This window comes from Lagenorhynchus albirostris, chromosome 6 (assembly GCF_949774975.1).
Source record: "Lagenorhynchus albirostris chromosome 6, mLagAlb1.1, whole genome shotgun sequence".
In the NCBI taxonomy this organism is placed as follows: Eukaryota; Metazoa; Chordata; class Mammalia; order Artiodactyla; family Delphinidae; genus Lagenorhynchus; species Lagenorhynchus albirostris.
The window spans coordinates 121,366,259-121,386,575 of NC_083100.1; the positions used below are offsets into that span (position 1 = coordinate 121,366,259).

The 20,317-nt window shown below is 48.7% G+C and overlaps 1 protein-coding gene and 1 non-coding gene across 2 annotated transcripts in view; one reads left to right on the forward strand and one right to left on the reverse strand.

Moving 5' to 3' along the window:
• Positions 1-396: 396 nt before the first annotated feature.
• On the reverse strand, positions 397-469 carry TRNAG-ACC (transfer RNA glycine (anticodon ACC)). Its single transcript has one exon. It is a non-coding gene; the product is annotated as a tRNA-Gly (tRNA).
• A 19,553-nt stretch (positions 470-20,022) lies between these two features.
• The window catches only part of SCTR (secretin receptor), a 58,749-nt gene continuing 58,454 nt past the window's right edge, over positions 20,023-20,317 (forward strand). Inside the window, exon 1 of the mRNA XM_060151196.1 lies at positions 20,023-20,205. Within this exon, the coding sequence (XP_060007179.1) occupies positions 20,023-20,205 (183 nt within the window). The remainder of the gene's footprint in view (positions 20,206-20,317) is intronic.

The window sequence follows — 20,317 nt, forward strand, 5'->3', positions numbered from 1 at the left end:
TTTTATATGCCAAACACATCATTATGTGTGTGTTTGAAGCCGCAGAATTCTTAGGAGGAGGAGACCATGCCTTATCCTTGCATCTCCCACAGCCATTGGCACAGTTCAGAGTGAGTACCCAGTAACTGTTGGTCAAGTGGGCAAAAAAATTAATTCACTTGCTTATATAGTAGATTGCTTTTTACTTTTCTGTTTTGTTGCCCCAACAAGGATGTAGATTTCAAAACAAGTATTATGTTTCCCATATTCCCGGACCTTTCCACCCGAGATCAAACCATCAAATGCTTATCTCCATACACTTTTTAAGGGGTATTGGGTAACATTTTAAAATTTTCCTTTAAGTTTTTTGTTTTGTTTTGTTTTTTTGGCCACACCTCGCAGCTTGCAAGATCTTAGTTTCTGGACCAGGGATCGAACCTGGGCCCTCAGCAGTGGTAATGCAGAGTCCTAACCACTGGACCACCAGGGAATTCCCTGATTTTTCCCTTAAGTTTTTAAATAAATTTGCCGAATTCCCTATTTTATATGTAAAGATAGATAGATAGGGATATACATATAACATGTAGGTCTCTGTACAATCAATTAAGCAAATTGCATATTATTGTGTAGTGTTCACTGTTGGTCACCTGCTTCCACTTTCTTACAAACAGAACCGCAGCTTTGCTAAGATTTCTCCCTAATCCCCAGTTCTGTAGACCCCACTTAGATTCTGATTAGTCTATACCAATCATCGAATTTCCAATCTTCTTGCCCACGATTGATTTATGGTTGAGTACGTAACTCAATTCTGGCCACAGAGACATTAGAGTAAGGCTTCCAGGGGATCCTGGAAAAAGGCTTCCTTTCTCCTAAGAAAGAGACATACAGTATCTTTCTCTTTCTGAACAGTGTAGTATCCAGAAGTGATTCCTTGGAAGTGCAGCAGCCCCCAGAGGCATTGAGGGGTCCTAGTGTTATGGTGAAGGTGGCGGTGGTGAGGATAGCAGAGCAGGAATGAGACTCCACCTGGATGATGTCATCTCAACTCTGATTGTTTGGTACCCAAATCCCATGACCTCTTTCTTTCAGCTGAAAACATTTTGACATACAATGATTTCTAAACACTCACTAATCAAAAGTGGTAGCACAGAGGCTTGTTAGAAATGCAGAATTTCAGGTCACCTCGGAACGCCCGAATCACAATCTGCATTTTAATAAGAGCCCCTCCCCAGGAGATTCATGGACACATTAAAGTTTGGAAATGACCGAACTGATGCCGTACAATTCCAGCTGTTCTAGATCATCAATTATTTAATCGATTCATTTACGTACTTCACATTTATTTCACTTAGCGTTTGCAGTGAGCAGAATACAAGGGTATCCCAGCCTCTGACAAACTAATGCAATAAAATGGGTGTGACAAGAGGCACGGAAGCTGATGCACAGGGGAGCGGTGAATTTCCTTGCCTGAAACTCCTCGGTGGCTTCACATTGTGCAGAAAATAAAATTCAAAATCCTTAACACAACATTCAAGGCTCTGCAGGACCTGACTGCTGGCCCCTCTCTCCACCTTCTCCCTCACCCCTGGCTCCACTCTTCTCCCCCCACAGCCCTTTGCCTGGTGTGGTGAGTTAAAGCTGGCTGAAGGTTCTCTGGCACTCCTCCCATGAGAAGTGGGGACCCTGTGCCCTCCCTTTGAATCTGGGTGGGTCTGGGACTACTTTAACGGCCCAGTCCAGTCCTGCCGGAATTTCTGACCCCAAAATTCATGCAATAGAATAAAATGGTTGTTGTTTCAAGCCTGCAAGCTCTGGGATACATCTAGCTGCAGCAATGAATAATGGAAAACTTGGCTAAGTCCTACTCAGCCTAAGGACCCCTTCCTTAGAGGGGCTTTTCCTGGCTTCCCTAGCTAAATCATGTCCTACCCCATCATCCTCTCTCCCAGCCCCAGGTTCTTTTCCTTCATTGCATTTTTCGTAGTGTGTGATTCTAGACCGATGGCTTTACCTCTTTGACCTCTGTCTTCCTAGACCATAAGCTCAGCGAAGTTTGACTTGCTCACCACCATATACTCATCACCTTGCACACTGCCTGGCACGTGGTGGGACCTCCAAAATATTCAGAGAATTAAGTCATTAATGAATTATGCCAAGAGAGTCCTAAACTTTTATATATATATATATATATATATATATACACACACACACACACACATATACACACACACATATATACACATACACATATATACATACACATATATACACATACACACACATATATATACACACAATATATGTATACACACACACATATATATTTAGAACACACACATATATATACACACACATATATATACACACACATATATACACATACACACACATATATATACACACAATATATATATACACACATATATATTTAGAACACACACACATATATATACACACACACATATACACATACACACATGTATATACACACATACACACATATATATACACACACATACACACACACATATACACACACTATATATACACACACACATATACACACACACATATATATTTAGAACACACACACACATATGTGTTTGAAATATAGGCAATATATGTTCAAAATTCAAAAAGTAAAAAAATCTCCCCCCTACCCCTGTCCATAAGCCACCAGGTTCCCTTTCCTAGAGGTAACACATGTCGCCAGATTCTTATTTATCTTTCCAGGCATATGCTATGCATACACAAGCAATTATATGTATGCTTCTACTTGTAAGCAGTTCATCCCCTATTTAAAAGCCAAATTGCTCACTCTTCTGTCTCCTCTTTTTTCCACTTACAATAAATCTGAGTGATCATGAAACTGTGCCCCACAGAGTCCACAGGAGCTGATAACTAATAGAAATTCTTGAACTTGTCTTACAGAACAATAGCTAAGGGCACAGCTTGTAAAGCACTTTGCTTCTGTCTTCATTGTCAACAGCCTTCACTGATGACGTTTGCTTTAGTTTCTTTCCTCCCTCCCTCCTTCCCTCCCTTCCTTTCTCTCTCTCTCTTTAATTGCATACCTTCCCAGCCTCACTCAGCCCACTTATTTTACAAGATCTTTCAGCTCCTGCCCTGTGTGAGCCAGCTGGGGCTGGTTGAGACCACAGACCCTAAGACTGGGCCTGTGCAGATGCCCTATGAATGGCCTGTTGACCTCAGAGGACTGGAAAACCGCACCCCCCAATCATGGTCAGTGCCTCCATTTTGAATATCCAGAAGCAGGTATCCGAGATGCACCTGCACAGAACAGCAATTATCTCACCTCTCCTCTACCTCCAATCCCCTTTCCTCACGCCTAAGACCACCCTGCTTATCCCATAAATATCCCAAGGCCCTTGCCTTTGGGGAGGTGGATCTGAGACTGGTTCTCCCATCTCTTCACTTGGCTCCTTGTGAATAAACTCTTTCTCTGCTGTAAACCTTGGCGTCTAGTGGTTGGCTTGCTGTGAGTCCGGCGAACGGACCGTTCTGTAACAATCATTCCGTATCTGTACATAAGGTACCTCCTCATTCTTATTTTATGGCTGCGTATATTCAGTATTTTATGTAACCTGTCCCCTATTGTTGGATATGTGGTTGTTCCTGATCTTTCACCATTATAAACAATGTTGTAGGATTTCCCTGGTGGCGCAGAGGTGAAGAACCCGCCTGCCAATGCAGGGGACATGGGTTTGAGTCCTGGTCCGGGAGGATCCCACATGCTGTGGAGCAACGAAGCCTGTGTGCCACAACTACTGAGCCTGCACTCTAGAGCCTGCAAGCCACAACTACTGAGCCCACGTGCCACAACTACTGAGCCTGCTCGCCTACAGCTTGTGCTCCACAACAAGAGAAGCCACCCAATGAGAAGCCCGCACACCGCAACGAAGAGTAGCCCCTGCTCACCGCAACTAGAGAAAGCCTGTGTGCATCAATGAAGCCGCAACGCAGCCAAAAAAAAAAAAAAAAGTGTTGTAATGATTTATACAATGCATATATCATTTCTACAGACTTTTGCATATATACATTCACGTACATGTGAGTATATCTGTAGGAAACGTCCCTAAAGTAGAAGTGCTAGGCTGAAGGGTCTGTGCCTCTGTCCTATTGATAACTATTGTTGGGTCACCCATCATGGGCTTTGCATTAATTTTTGCTCCTACTTGCAAAGTGTGAGGTCATTTGTTTCCTTACAGCCTCACTAACAGAATATATTACAAAACATTTATACTTTTGCCAATCTGATAGGTGAAAAATGGTATTTCAGTTTGGTTTGATTTTATATCTCTCTAATGATCAGTGAAGGTGAGCATGTTTTCACATGTTTAGGAGACATTTGTGTTTCCTTTTCTGTAATCCATGTCCCTTACTCATTTTTCCATTGGAGTCTTGATCTTTTTCTTATTGACTTGTTGAAGCTCTTTATATATCAGGGAATTTGTCTTTCATTCCTTGATAAGTGTTGCAAAAATTTTTCCAACACTTGTCATTTGACTTTGCTGTTAATGGTTTTTGGCTTGCAGAATTTAAAAAAAAAATTTATGTTGTATTCATCATGTATTGCTCCATAACAAATTACCCCAAAACTTAGTGACTTAAAACAACTATGGGGAATTCCATCACGGTCTAGTGGTTAAGACTCTGCACTTCCACTGCAGGGGGCATGGGTTCGATCCCTGGTCCGGGAATTAAGATCCTACATGCCACGTGGTGCGACCAATAAATAAGTAAATAGTAAAAAAAAAAAAAAAAATTAAAAAAAAAACTGCAAGCACTTACTATCTGTCGCGATTTCTGTGGGACAGGAGTTCAGACAAGGCACAGCAGAGATGGCTTGTTTCTGCTCCATAATGTCTGGGGCTTCAGTTGGAAGACCCGAAATCGGGGAGGTGAAGTTGTCGGAAGGCAGTTGACGCTAAAGCTGCCAGCTGCAAGCGTAGATGAAGATCTTGCCCAAAATACCAACAAGTGGCCTGGACTTCTTCACAACATGGTTGCTGGGTTCACAGGGCAAGTATCCCAGGAGAGAGCCAGGTTTAAGCTGTGTTTCCTTTTTAAAATTTTTTTAAATTGAAGTATAGTTAATTTGCAATGTGTTAGTTTCAAGTGTATAGCAAAGTAATTCGTATATATGTATATATCCTTTTTCAGATTCTTTTCCCTTATAGGTTATTTCAAGATATTGAGTAGAGTTCCCTGTGCTATACAGTATATCCTTGTTGGTTATCTATTTTATATAGAGTAGTGTTGGTTATCTATTTTATATAGAGTAGTGTGTATATGTTAATCCCAAACTCTTAATTTATCTCCCAACCCCCCACTAGCTCCTTTGGTAACCATAATTTTGTTTTCTATGTCTGTGGGGCTCTAGGTGAGCAGGCTTCAGTAGTTATGGCTCATGGGCTTTAGAGCGCAGGCTCAGTAGTTGTGGCTCACGGGCTTAGTTGCTCCGCGGCATGTGGGGTCTTCCCGGACCAGGGCTCGAACCCGTGTCACCTGCATTAGCAGGTGGATTCTTAACCACTGTGCCACCAGGGAAGTCCCGCCACATGCATCTTAATTAGTATCGCTAGATAATTTAATTGCACTGGATTATTTTCAACCTCATGCAATGCTGAAAGATTGGTATTATTTTCCCCACTTTACAGATGAGGAAATCGAGGCTTAAAGGGCTAAAGTAACTTGCCCAGGGTCACAGTAATTGATGACTAAATTAGGAACAGAATCCAAGTTTGTCTGTTGCCAACCTTCTTTTCTGTGTGCCAAGTCAAACTGCCTTAGTAGGCAGAAAAGCAGGGAGCCTCTGGGAGGCCAGCGTGCACCTGACCTTTCTTCGCTCCGTCCAGTGAAGATAAGGCCTGGGGAGCATTAGCAACGCTGTCTTTCAGATATGGTTTTATTTGCTCTCTTTTATCTGATCTCTTTTAATGATAATATTTCATACAAATGTTTAAACGGATGCTGACAAATGGAGGAGGAAAGTTAGAGAAGTAAAAACTGCTTTCCTGAAAAAGCCAGCCCCCATACCAAAGTAACCAGTGGGCCCGAGCCCTAAAACCTCATGCAAACGTCAGTGTACACCTTTGCACTTCAGCACTGAATAGGAAAGCATTCCGGCCCCATCATTTATGGCTTATCAATAATGCATTAGCTTGAGTCCCAGAGGAGCTCACACGCAAGGGAGAACAGACCTTTTTGTTTGGTTTATTGATTAGCTGAAGGGGCAGAGCAAGTTCAGTGAGGTTTCGCTGGTGTAGTTCGTTCAGGGGGCTTAGACCTGGACCCCCAGGCCAGCTCCTCGCTCCCCCACCACACCCCTCCCCCAGCACTCTCTTCATCCCCCCGCCCCCAAACCAACCCCTGCAGCTCAAGCATCACTGTCCTGGGAAGCTTCCATAGTGTATGCAGGGCTCTTTTTGTTACAAGTGACAGAAATGAATTCGAAAGTTAAAAAAAATAAAAGTTTAAAAACTATCTGTCTGAGGGAACTCTATTCAATACCCTGTGATAATCCACAATGGAAAAGAATATGAAAAAGAATACATATGTATGTATAACTGATTCACTTAGCTGTACAGCAGAAATTAACACAACACTGTAAATCAACTATGCTCAACATTTAAAAATAAAATAAAATAATAAAAATTATCTATTTAACCACGTATCTATCTATCTACCTACCTACCTATCTATCGAGGCGTCCACCACAGCTGCGGGCAGGTGCCAGAGGATGGCTTCTTTGTCCCTTGGGTCTCTCCGTAACATTGGAAGGCTGCCATCTTGCTACCAGCTTCTGTGTAATATGCCATCACGTAGGTTCTGTTGGTGCCACTCCTATTGGCCCTGCTTCAGCCGTGTGTCCATCCCTGAAGCAGTCACTGTGGTCAGTTGGCGGGGGCAACTCTCCTTGCCCAGGTCTGGGTCACATGCTCACGCCTGGGTTGCCTGTGGTGCAAGTCCCACCCAAGCCACGTGGTTTGCGAGTGGGGACGGCCAAGGGAGCTCCTTGTAGCAGAAGAAGAGGGAATGGCGGTTGGCCAGACACAACCACCACACGCCTAGGAGGTTGAACCTTGTAAAATCATCACTATTCAAATGTAATTTATCGGGCTTCCCTGGTGGCGCAGTGGTTGAGAATCTGCCTGCTAATGCAGGGGATACGGGTTTGAGCCCTGGTCTGGGAGGATCCCACATGCTGCGGAGCAACTAGGCCTATGAGCCACAACTACTGAGCCTGCGCGTCTGGAGCCTGTGCTCCGCAACGAGAGAGGCCGCCATAGTGAGAGGCCCGCGCACCGCGATGAAGAGTGGCCCCCGCTTGCCGCAACTGGAGAAAGCCCTCGCACAGAAACGAAGACGCAACACAGCAAAAATAAATTAATTAATTAAAAAAAAAAAAAAAATGTAATTTATCTACAAAGATGATGAGTGACATGACAGCCTACTACATTAACCCTCAAGGCTTAGTCTGGTCCTTTAGTATGTATACGCTCCCATAGAATTCATCCCAGTTTATGATACCCACCATACATTCTGCAGTTGCTTACTTCAGCCAACCAATAGGTTTGTTAAATGTGTGGTTGTGCAAACTTCTGAAATCTTGACTACCAGCCTCAGTCATCTTTCCAGGCCTCCTGGGAGTGGGGTGCAATCACAGCACCATGGGCTTCATGCAGGCAATTTCCCCAGGCCTCTATTGGTCCGGCTCAGCACCTGGAACACAGTAGCTGCTCAATAAATAAGCACTGAGTGGATGTGCTTAGCTAAGTTCTCTCTCTCTATATATATATCCTAATTACCTGTTGAAGTAGTTAAACATAAATCTCCAGCCAACCATGTGACCCCTCTCCACAAAATGAAGAAAAGAATGAATCAGTTTTATTATTGAGTGACCATTAATAACCAGACTCTGATGCACATCACTGGCAATCCCATGGCAAAGACAAATAGAAATCTTACCCTTTTATAAAGCCAGACAGATACAATCCATAGCACACATGCTAATTGTCTTTAACAAAGGAAAAATAAAACTTCTCCTATCCTTTTGACAAGCAGGAAATTACAACTTGGAGCCAAGTGCTTGGGCTAAACTCCCACAGCGTTAGGAAGACAGGGCACCATCCTCCTTGACATTCACATTGCAAAGAGATGGTTCCAAGACCTTCATGAAAGACATTCCTGGGATGCAAAACTGGCAAGAGGCTATTGAGCTTTTATAAAGATCTACATACATCTCAAAGAGACAAATGGGATTTATAAGTTTTCTAGAGGAACTGTTGAAAGAAAAGGGAGAGAAGAAAAGCTCTCTTTCCCTTTTGATGCCACGGAAATGTTTATATTTCACTTTGGTAGGGGGTGGGGATTTGCACTGTAGGGGAGGAGAAATCTCATTCCCTCTCCCCTCCCAGGTTCAATGGCTGAAGCCTGTGCGAATCGGTCTGATAAAAGACAGATTAACAAGAGAAAAAACAGTTTTAATTACCCACTTATGCACGGACTTTCACAAGGAAACCAGAGTCCAGGAGGCAGCCAGATGATCGGGGTTTATTTATAATTTTAAAAAATATTTAATTATTTGGCTGCGCCGGGTCTTAGTTGCGGCATGTGGGATCTAGTTCCCTGACCAGAGATCGAACTCGGCTCCCCTGCTTTGGGAGCGCGGAGTCTTCACCACTGGGCACCAGGGAAGTCCCCAGATGATTGAGGTTTATATACTGTCTTAGGCTAAACAAAGGAAAAGTGGTTTCGGGGCTTCTGGGTGGGGAGCTGAGCTAGGAAGGAGGGGTGGCTGGATGGTGAATGAGGTTTGTCTCGCTGTGCAGGTAAGACTCTCTCGGATGATAAGGCTTGTCTTCAGGAGTAGCTCTCTTCCTGCTACAGAGACTTCTTATAAATGGAAATTTCCTTTACAAAAGGGCAGCTTTGGACTTTACTTTGGGCAGTTCTGGGGAGGTGAAGAGCTTTTCCTGTGTCTGCTGCTTCTCAATTCCCTTTAGCTCAAAAGAATCCTTATGCCAAAGCGGCATATTCGGGGTGACGTTCTGGTGCCCTTCCGTATTTAGCCTTACACTCTGCCTTACAGGGGTGATAAGAATATCTGTATGAAACAGTTAGGGAACAAGTTACCCTGGAACCAAATACAGGATCTCCCACCCTCAGGGTAACTTAAAAAATTTTTTTTTATTGAAGTATAGTTGATTTACAATGTTGTGTTAGTTGCAGGTGTACAGCAAAGTGATTCAGATATATAATTTATAGATAGATAGATAATCTTTTTAGATTCTTTTCCATTAGAGGTTATTACAAAATATTGAGTATAGTTTCCATGCTATACAGTAGGTCCTTGTTGTTTATCTATTTTATATATAGTAGTTTGTATCTGCTAGTCCCAAACTCCTAATTTGCCCTTCCTCCACCCCCTTTCCCCTTTGGTAAACTTATGTTTGTTTTCTATGTCTGTGAGTCTGTTTCTGTTTTGTAAATAAGTTCATTTGTATCATATTTTAGAGTCCACATATAAGTGATATCATACAGTATTTGTCTTTCTCTTTCTGACTTACTTCACTTAGTATGATAATGTCTAGGTCCGTCCATGTTGCTGCAAATGGCATTATTTCATTCTCTTTTTATGGCTGAGTAGTATTCCATTGTTTATATATACCACATCTTCTTTAGCCATTCCTCTGTCGATGGACACTTACACTTAGGTTGCTTCCACATCTTGGCTGTTGTAAATAGTGCTGCTATGAACATTGGGGTGCATATATCATTTCGAATTAGAGTTTCAGGGTAACTTTTAAGTTACTGTTGTGAGAACATGACTTCTAGCGTTTGAAGCGGTCATGACTTAGGTTTATATGCCCCACTCCACCTCTGCAGTGTAACTTGGAGAAAGGGATAGGACTGAAGACCTAGAAAATCATCAAAATCAAATAGACGCCCCTCTCTGACGCTCATAGGGGTTATAATGAATTTAGAGGGTGGACATACAGTTTCTTTCCACATCCCACCTAGCAGTACTTAGGGTTTCACATGCTCCTCCAGGATCTTCCTACTCTTCCATCAAGAGGCGGCATCTATTCTGCCTCGCCTAGAACCGGGGCCGGCTTTTGTGATTGTCTAGACAACAGAAAGCAGCGGAAGCAGCACTGTATGACCTCTGAGGCTGGGTCATAAATTACGGTATACTGTCCACCTGCTCTCTCTTGGGACAAGCACCTTGGGGATCAAGAGCCACGATGTAAGAAGCCCAGGCAGGGGACTTCCCTGGTGGTACAGTGGTTAGGACTCTGGGCTTCCAACGCAAGGGCCGCAGGATAGATCCCTTGTCGGGGAACTAAGATCCCACATGCCACACAGTGTGGTCAAAAATAAATAAATAAATAAATAAATAATACATAAAAGATAAGTTAAAAAAAAAAAAGAAGCCCAGGCACCCTGAGGCTGCCTAACGCTGGGACCATGTGAAAAAAAAGAAGCCCAGGCACCCTGAGGCTGCCTGACGCTGGGACCATGTGGAGGGAGCACGCAGAGATCCACGCAGAGATAGAGGGGGACCCCGAGGAGCCCCAGCCACTCCAGCCCCAGCCATCCAAGCAAGCATGTCTTAGGGTGACTCTGACTGCAACCACGTGAGACACCCCGAACCAGAACTGCCTGCCGAGCCCAGTTAGCCCCCAGGACTTCGAAAGGATAGTAAATCATTGCTCTGATTTTCCATCACTAGATTCAGGTGTAAGGGGTATAAGCATGATGGAGACAACTCAGGGCTGGGAATCAAAAGACCAGCGTTTCAGTACAGACAGTCCTGTGTGATCTGGACCTTTGGCCCCATCCACTTTGGTTTCTTCATCTGTTAAATGGGCACAATGATATATCCAAGTGGGGTTATTCTCCTTTTGCCTCAACCCTACCTTCTCCACGCAGAAGGTTAAACTCTGTGGACAGTTTCTTCCCCCTCTGTCTGCCTTGTTTCTGGCTTTGGGTTGGGTCCAGCCGATGGAGGACACTGCCAGGAGATTCTGCGGGCAGAGGAGAGGTCAGGGTATTTATCCCAACCTGACCCCTTGCCAGGCCACAGCTGTGACAGGGGCTGCATTCCCAAGGGCAGCTCTTGCCAGCTTCGGGGGACACTGCTTTCTCTCTCTGCTCCTTGTTAAAGGAGGATTATTCTGATTCTTGTTAAAATGGTAAGGAAGCCTTTATTCAAGACTGTTACAATAGCCAGGACATGGAAGCAACCTAAATGTCCATCGACAGAGGAATGGATAAAGAAGATGTGGTATATATACACAATGGCATATTACTCAGCCATAAAAAGGAATGAAATAATGCCATCTGCAGCTACATGGATGGACCTAGAGATTATCATACTAAGTGATGTTATTAAGTCTGACAGAGAAAGACAAATACCATATGATATTGCTTATATGTGGAATCTAAGAATCGGGTACAAATGAACTTATTTACAAAACAGAAGTAGAGTCACGGCTGTACAAAAAACAAACATCCAGATTACCAGGGGATAAGCGGAGGGAGGGATACATTGGGAAGTTGGGATTGACTTATACACACTACTATATATAAAATAGATAACTAATAAGAACCTACTGTATAGCAAAAGGAACTCTACTCAATATTCTGTAATGACCTATATGGGTAACAAATCTAAAAAAGAGTGGATATACATATAACTGATTCACTTTGCTGTATGTACAGCAGAAATGAACACGACATTGTAAATCAACTATACTCCAATAAAAATTAATTAAAAAAAGACCGTTACAACAGAAGTATTACAATAGGGCAGAGAGCTGGGGCTCAACTTCAAATAGAGCAAGAACAAGCGGGGATTCGTAGCCAGGGAGCAGGGTGAGGGCGGCAGTGGATGGAAGACTACTCAGAGGAGGCATCAAGACAGGGAGATTTCCTGCTAAACTGAGAGAACAGCCTTCTTGCTGAAGGCAGGGTGGGATTACACATCACAGGTGGGGGACGAGGAGCTCAATCAGACATCAAGGGGGGAGGATTCCCAGGAACCGAAGGCCGGAGTCTCGCTGAGGCTGGGCGTGCAGGCCAGAGACAGACGGGGCCAGGTCAGAGCCTAGTCGAGAAGAGGCTCAGAGGAGCCCGACCAACGTCTGGTCAAGGAGAGGGTCTCTGTCACCTGTCAGGCCCGCTACGGCCGAGCCCGGCACCTCACGTCCCCTCTCGGTTCCCTCAGTCCTGCCCACACCTCCGCACGGTGTTCTTTCATTAAACTTTTCAATGAAACCATGTGAGCCATGGGGTCTCCCTCTCCTTCAGCCCCTGATCGTTGGTCCTACCGACCTCTGGAGTTGTTTCTAGGATCAAAGGAGATGCTGCAGGCAAAAGAGCTTTGGAAACCCTGAGGGTAAGGAAGTCATCTTCACGATTGAGAGAAATCCTAGTGGCCCGCAAAGGACGCAGGGCCGGGGCTTTGGGCTCAGTCCTGGGCAAGTGTTTACCTTCCCCAAGCCTCCAGTTCCCATCCTATTCATCAGACAAAGTGAATGCCTCTCACTGAGTCTTGGAGGATTGGCTATGGTAACACACCCCAAATTACTAAAAGACTCCCTAGCACATGGCGGGTATTAAACACATGGTTAGTTTCCTACCTTCTCCCTTCCACTCCTATTCTCAAATTGTTTTCTCAGGCAGGTTTTACAAAGCCACTGACTGCATCCACGGCTTCCCACAGAGCATTTCAGATCTTTTTCTCAATACTCTGAGAGACAGAGCATCCTATTTAAGGAAGAATGGTTTGCCACAGGCCAGAAATTGATTGAATTGCCCAGAACAAATGTCGTTTTGCTTTTTCACTGGCAATCACGACACAGTGGTTACAGAAACTATTCAAGTAACACGAAAGTCTATACAGTAAAAATGGCACGTCTTTAACTCATGCACTTTCTAATGCACGTTTATGATGTCAGGGTTTAGGGAAACCCAGTTGATAACTTTTTTTTCCAGCCTGAATCTTGAACAAGTTGAGAAATACGATTAAGACAGATGGGGCCCAATATCACTTTTATTAGTGATAACGTTGGTCTTGGAGAATATGGCTTATACTTGTGGGCAAGTGGGTTTGTCACTGATAATGTTGGAGAATGTGGCTTATACCTGTGGCCTGGAATGAGATAGAAACCACCACCTGCCACTGACCACACTGGATCAAGGCAGTCAGAACCTTGACCTCCAATGACAGCCTGGCCCAGGGCAATCCAGTTATAGGCTCTCTGCTAGTGGGAGCACTGTGCGTGCACGTGCGTGCGTGTGCGTGTGTGTGCGCACGCCCGCAGAACCTCAGGCCAATCCTTATCCCAAATGCGTCAATCACGCAGAGCTCGCCTCACCTCCACGTGTGCAGGAGCGGGTGGGGGGAGGGGGAATTCAATGAGCTGACGGACTTTAAGTGCCTGAGAGAAAGATCTAGATAGGAGAGACACGAGGAAAGGGAATGGGCACCAGGGCAGAAAAAGAAAAACTTGGGTCTACAAAAGCCATTTGAAGATGCCTTGTACCGAGAGGCCAAAAGCCAACCAGGACATCTGAGGCCTCAGACTCAGCATGAGCGGCTGCCGGGCACACCTGCCTGATGCTGAAATAGCCTCCCGGGGACACCAGGAAGCACAAAGCCTCCAGCACAGCCCCAAACGCCTGGGTACACCGGATGGTCTTCCTCCGTCTCACCTGATCATCAAAGGCTTCTCAGTGTGATGGGTGTGCAACTTTCTGGAATGAGCGTGTGTAACTAATCAGAAAGAAAAATAAAGTGAAAATCGGAAATAGAGTAGCTGCCCCCCAGAATAGATGCCATAGCGATTTCCCAAGCGCCCGCTGTGTCCCAGGGCACTCGCCCAACCTTCTTTCACCGGAAGGTAGGTGGGTATTATTAGACGTGTTGTTCCGGAGAACAGAGGCTCGAAAAGGTGGCGCACGCCGCGCAGCGGCGGCGGGGCTGACCCGGGCTTTGGGGAGGGCTCTTTCCGTCCGTGGGGGTGTGGCGGCGGGGCAGGCCGAGCCCGTGGGAGCCGCTGCGGCCGCGCCTTCCCTCTGCCTCTTCCGCCGCCGACCTCCGCGCGGGCCCCCAGCCAGCCGCGGTGGGCGGAGGACTGCACGCCGCGCCGCGTCCTTATCAACCGGCCGGGCGGCGTGGCTCGCGGCCACCTAGTCCGAGGAGGCGAAGTCTCGGGTGGGGCCATGGCTCCCCGGGGCGCGGGGGCCGACCAGGGTCCGAGAGGAGGCTGGGAGCGCTGAGCCCGGAACGGGTGGTGCGCGCGGGCAGGCGGCCGTCGGGGCGCCCAGGGAGCGCACGCGGCACCATGCGCGCCCTCCTGCCTCCGCTGCTGCTGCTTGCCTGCGCCGCGCACGCCGTGAGTACGCGCGCCTCCGCGGGTCCCACGCGGGGTGGGGGTGGGGGCCGATCTTCCGCTGGGGAGTGGGAGCCCTTCCTCCGCATGCGTCCCCCACAGCTACGATCTCTCTCCGCTCCTCTCCGGACGGCCCGCTCCTCCAGCACACCATCGGCATGAGCCTGGGCGCAGGCAGCGCTGAGATAACCCCCTTGCCCTCCAGCCCACCCCTTCCTCCCGGCTGCGCCTGCGGGGCCCTCCTAGGCGGAGTTCTGGAGCCGCCCCTGGCCGTGCGTTTTGTGTGCCGGGCGCTTTGCCTGCGTTATCTCCTTGAAACCTCATCATCGCCTTTCGAGGTTGATGTTTTCACCCTCACTTTGCGGACAAGAAAAGCGAGACTTGGAAAGACCAAAAATCTTGCCCCGATAAAAGACAACTGGAACCCAATCCGTCTGCTCCAAAGCCTTGACATTTGCACACACACCGGGCTGCGGATGGGGAGACCTCCGAAAGCTCTGGCCGCAGCAGCTGCTGGTTCTGTGATGGGACCGCGTCTGCGGCTCTCCCCCTCGTCTCTCCTGTGGGTTTGGCTCCCCAATGTCTGTGTGTCTGGGGACTCCTGGGAGCAGCTGGTCTCCCCAAACCAGGCCCAGGGAGGAGCTGGCCGAGAACAGAGAAGGCAGCAGTGGGTGGCGTGTTTTTCTTTCTTTCTCGGAAACTCCAGGGAATCCGGGCCTCTCCCTGTGGGATTTGTGAATGGGAAAGTGGCTGCACCCAGACTGGCTGGCTGGAAGCGAGGGCGGGGGGTTGGGAAGTGGGCGCACAGATTCCAGAACCACCCTTTCCCACCAGCCTTCCAAACTGGCCGCCGGGGCCTCTGTCCCAAGAAACTTCCCAGGGAGAGCACTTGGGGACCTAATTCTGAGTCTGCGGTCTCTGTCCTGGGCAAGTCCTTCCTGGCGTCCAGTGACCTTGCCTTCCTGTGGTCCTATCCTGTTTGACTGCAAGAAAGACCTGCTTCCCGAGCTGACGGGAGTGTTGGCACGCAGTAGGGGCGGCTCTGTGGCATCCAGGCTGGCGTTTGGGGCTCTGTTCCCAGCTCGCTTGTAACTTGGAGCCTCTTGTCCCAGGGCTGGAGTTGGAAGGTGCTAGGGCAACAGCACCCGCTCGTTAGTCTGAGCTCCCACTTCGGGGAAACGCCACCTGAGACGGTGGGGACAGTTCGAAGCCCAGTGCAGCCTCCAGGTGTGTTGTGATTCGGTGCCCAGGGCTGGGAGGCAGCCGCTCCAGGTAGCTGGGCTTCAGGACTGAGGTTCAACCTACATTTTAATCTCAAGGGGACCCCGGTGTTATCTCAGGAATAAACAGAGGGGAAAGGAGAGCCTCCCCTTGGTTCAAGTCTTCTGTGTGCCTTGGAAGGATGTTTTATTATGCCCTGGTCCAGTTACCTCCTTTTACAGGGGAGCAAACTGAGACCCACAGAGAGCAGGGACCTTCTCCACATCAGTTGGTTTGTGGCAGCGCTGAAAATAGAGCCCAGAGCTCTGTCCGGGATGCTCTTTGTCTTTACGTGCATTTTCATACACTCCGGTACCGCTTTGTGTTCTTCGAGGTGGGTTCCTGTGTGTAAGTCTTGGTTCTCTGGTGATTTTATGGGCTTATCCAGACCTGAGGTTCACACTTCTTGGCAGAGAACTCCTTCAACAAAACAAACCGACTACTTCGGTTGGACTATTTCCCAGCCTATGAAACCCTGCTTTTTTTTTTCCTGTTTGTTTGAGGCGTCAGACATTCGATTTTGAAATTGAAGGGCATTCAAACAATTCTGTATTCATTTTGTGCTCCCTCTTGAGGGAAATCATAGGCATATTTCTAATTGCGGGGGGGGGCAGTCACTAAGGCCAAATGCTTATTACTATCCCCTCCCCTGCCTTTCCACACAGGGTGATGTCGGGAGGGTCCCTTGCCAGTGGACTAAGTGCTGATGGCTGATGGGGCAGTTTTCTGAGACCTGGGTAGGAAACCCTGGCCACACCTCGCCTGTCCCCACCCGTGTCTCTCATGAGGACTTCTACCTGGAACGCTATTATTCACCAGCACATCTGTCCTTCCCGATATGTTCACTTCGAGCTTGAGCCTTGAGACTTAGTCTCGCTCATCCTTTATCCCTAGAGCCTGTCCCAGCGTAAGGGGGAGTCAATGAGTGTGTGGGGGCTGAATGAATGCATGAATGAGTGAATGAAATGATGCTGCTATCCATAGTGGCTCTCCTCAGCTGGGACAGTTTCATATAGCAACAGGTAGTGAAGCATGACATCTTGAAAGCAATCGTTGCTTACAAAATTGTACACAGATACGTCAGCAAAGGAGGAGGAGTCACTCAGGGGAGGGCTTTTTAATCCAGGGCATCTGGCAAGCTGCCCATCCGAGAACCTGAGTTAAGGGGGGTGCAGGGCTGCTTTTTCCTTCAAGCAGGGTTTCTTAACTTTGACGCTGTAATCCTGGATATTAAACCTGGGCTTTTCACAAGGGGTGCTGGGAGCGTCCCTGGACTCTAGCCACCAGAAGCTAGTGCCATCTCTCCAAGTCGTTCCAACACAAAGTGTCTCCAGACATTGCCAAATGCCCTTGGGGAGCAGGCAGGGCAAAACTGCCCTGGTTGAGAACCGCTGTCTTAAATGTAATGTTTCAGGGGAAATGCGTGAACAGGATTCACAATAGGTGTCACTGGATGTTGGATTCAGGGTAGTGGGGTTGGTGACAGGGAATCTGAGCCGGAGAACAGAAGCAGGTGTACCCGATGGAGACCCACTTCCAGACAAGAAGACTTCTGCAGGGCATGGGTTCCTTGGGCTTCTCCACCCTCCCCCCCCCCATTCCATCTCAGTTGACTGCGCAGAAACACAGAAACTCGAAGGATGGGGTCTGGTACACATGGTGGTCCCCGCCCCTCTGTGGGCTACGTCTGGACCCAGAGGCTGACGAGCTCTGTGGCATCTGGGTGAGCAGAATTTTGGGAAGGCCTGCAAAGGCCACCAGAGGATCTGGCTACTGTGGCCTCTTAGAGGAAAGTCACTGGGAGTTTTGGACAATATTCTGAGGAAGTATCTGTGCGTTTCTTTTTGAGTGTTTACTGTCCCTAAGTTAACGTGACTGATGACGATGGTGGTGATGATGGTGAAGGCTTCCCTTACTGAGCACTTACTTCACACCAGGTACTCTGCTCAGTCCTTCCCGGCACTGATTTACTTCTCACACCAACAATCAGTACCCTCATTGTGCATATGACACAGAGGCTCAGAGAGGGGTGAAGCCACTGGTCAAGGTCACCCAGCTGGACACGGTGGCGTGAGGACCCAAACCCAGCTGTTCTTAGCCAGAATGTGGTCTGCTCCCAAAGAGAGGCCGCTCTGGTTTCTGGTGCCCAAGGCGCTGTCATGAAATTCTCTCCCAAACCGCAAAATGACACTAATTTCAGTTTAATCTAATCACTTCATAAAACATAAACAAAATACTGTCAGGACACAGCATTTTAATGAGGGGGCCAGAGGTGAGCTTGGGGTCACGAAGTCCAACAGGAGGTGTGCTTCCCACACTGTTTAGGGGAGTCCTCTAGGCTTTGGCACCCCCTTTAGGAGATGCTGTAGAGTTCCCCTCCCTCTGTCCCGTCCCCAGTATTCCCCATGCATGCCAGGGACAGGCAGAGCTTTCTTCCTGGCACCCCTTGTTGAAAGCGCAGACTTAATAGCCAGGATTAGAGCTCTGCCCACAGGGCGGCCCCTGCAGTGGCCCCTGGTTTGGCGCCTGCACCCCTGCCCTTAGCAAGCTGAGGTTTCTCACCACTGACCTTCACTCGGGCTCTGGAACAACCTGCAGCCCAAGGCAAGCCCCACAACACTCAGATCCTATCTGCTTGCTTACATGACAAACAGAGGGCTGCCCAGCATTCGAGAGGACGCGAGAAAACAGGGATCTCCTGGGACCCACCCAGCTTCAACAGGCCCTGTCTGACAGAGTCCAAGGGGCCTCTGGGGAAGGGACCTCCCCGGTGCATCATGTCCTGCCCGTCATGCTGCCAGGATTCCTGAGTTTTCCAGGCTTCAGAATCCCTTCGTGCCCCACATCAGTTCCCTTTACCTTGGCTCCCAGAGGCTCCCCCTGGTGTCTTCTCAGATTTCTGACCTCACCACCTCCTCTTTCATTTTCCACAGACCCGGTCTACCTCCCATTTCCTGAGAGTCAGAAAGAGGAAAGAGCTTCCTCTGAGCAACATCTTGCTCTCACAGATGTGTCTGAATTGTACCCTCCTGTGCCCTTCCTCCTGCCATAACAGAGCACCACAGACTGGGGGCCTTAAACAGTGGACGTTTATCTTCTCATAGTTCTGGAGGCTGCAAGTCCCAGATCCAGGGCCAGCATGGTCGGGTTCTGGGGAGCCCTCCCTCCCCACACGGCTTGTAGACAGCTGCCTTACCTTCACATGGCCTTTCCTCTGAGCGGGCAGAGAGAGAGAGTGAGTGAGCCCTCTGGTGTCTCTTCTCATAAGGCCACTAACCTATCAGATCTGGGCCCCAACCCCTTAGACCTCATTTGACCTTAATTACCTCCTTATGGGCCCGTCTCCAAACAGAGCCACACCCGGGGTTAGGGCATTAATGTATTCGTTGGGGGACACAGATATCCTGTCCACAACACATCCAGGCGGAACAGAGGCTCTGCTCCGGCCCACGGCCATCCCTACACCTGTGCTCCCACCCCCGCCCCTACCATGCTCAGTGACCTGTGTCCTGAGACGACACAGAGGCAGCCCAGTCCTCACCCACGACCCCTGCCTCCACCTCCGCCCATTTCTCAGCCAGCCGCACCCTGGCTCCCACGCGCCACCCACGGGCTTCAGTCACCAGGGCCTGTGTTGCCACATTCACTAGACAGGGTGCAGTCTTTGGTCTACCCGGGGACCACGTGACTGATGAGAGGAGCTGGACGTTAATGAAGAAAGAGATCAAGGTAGCAGGCACACACCCAGACTGTCCTGGTCAAACTGGGCAGGACACCCATGGGACCCCAGCCTCTTGGAAGCATTCCGTGCCAGGACACCCTGTCCCTTTCCCTGCCTTGGCTCCTACCCTTCGCTGTTCCCACCACACCTCTCGAGACGTTTCTCCTCTCGCACGGTCCCTCCAGTGGCTAGGCCCCTCCTCTCGCGTGGCTCCTCCTCTCGCGTGTCTGGCTCCTCTCGCGTGGCTGGCTCCTTCTCGCGTGGCTGGCTCCTCTCGCGTGGCTGGCTCCTCCTCGCGCAAGGTCCCTCCTCTGGCGTGGGCCTTTCTTACGCTCTTAGTCCCAGCCTGAGCGGGTCGTTCCCCGAGGCTCTGTCTCTGGCCCTTGGTCTTCTGGACCTGCTCCCTCTTACCGTGTGAGCTTCTTTGGCTGTCTTACCGCGTCACAAACCCAGTCTTGCTCAACCACACTTCTCTCACCTCAGCTCCCAGGCCTACATCTCGTTTCCTTGTGCTTGGAGCTATCGAGGCACCCAGAGCAGACGCACCATGGGAGCCACGCCAGCCCTGCCCTCAGCCGGCCCTCAGGCCCCCATCGGCTCCGTCTCGTCCGTCCGCATCCTCTCCGCTCTGTGAGGATGATTTACCGGGTGCAGCCGCCCCCCGGGGGCCCCTGCCGCCGCTGGTGGTCCATCATGACCTGGCGGCTGCCTTCCCCACGCGCTCCCGCCTCGGGCCACTCTGACTCCTTGGAGCCGGTGAGCTCCGGGAGCAGCACCCGCGTCCATTCGCCTTTGATTGCGGGGCGTCCTGGGGGCCCAGTAAGTGTTTGATGACGTTTTGTGCTTCGAACTGGTTGTACGATCGAGTGCCCTCTTTTTCTTTCTCATCCTATAAACTAGACTAGTATTTCTCTTGTTTCCCCCTTGAAAC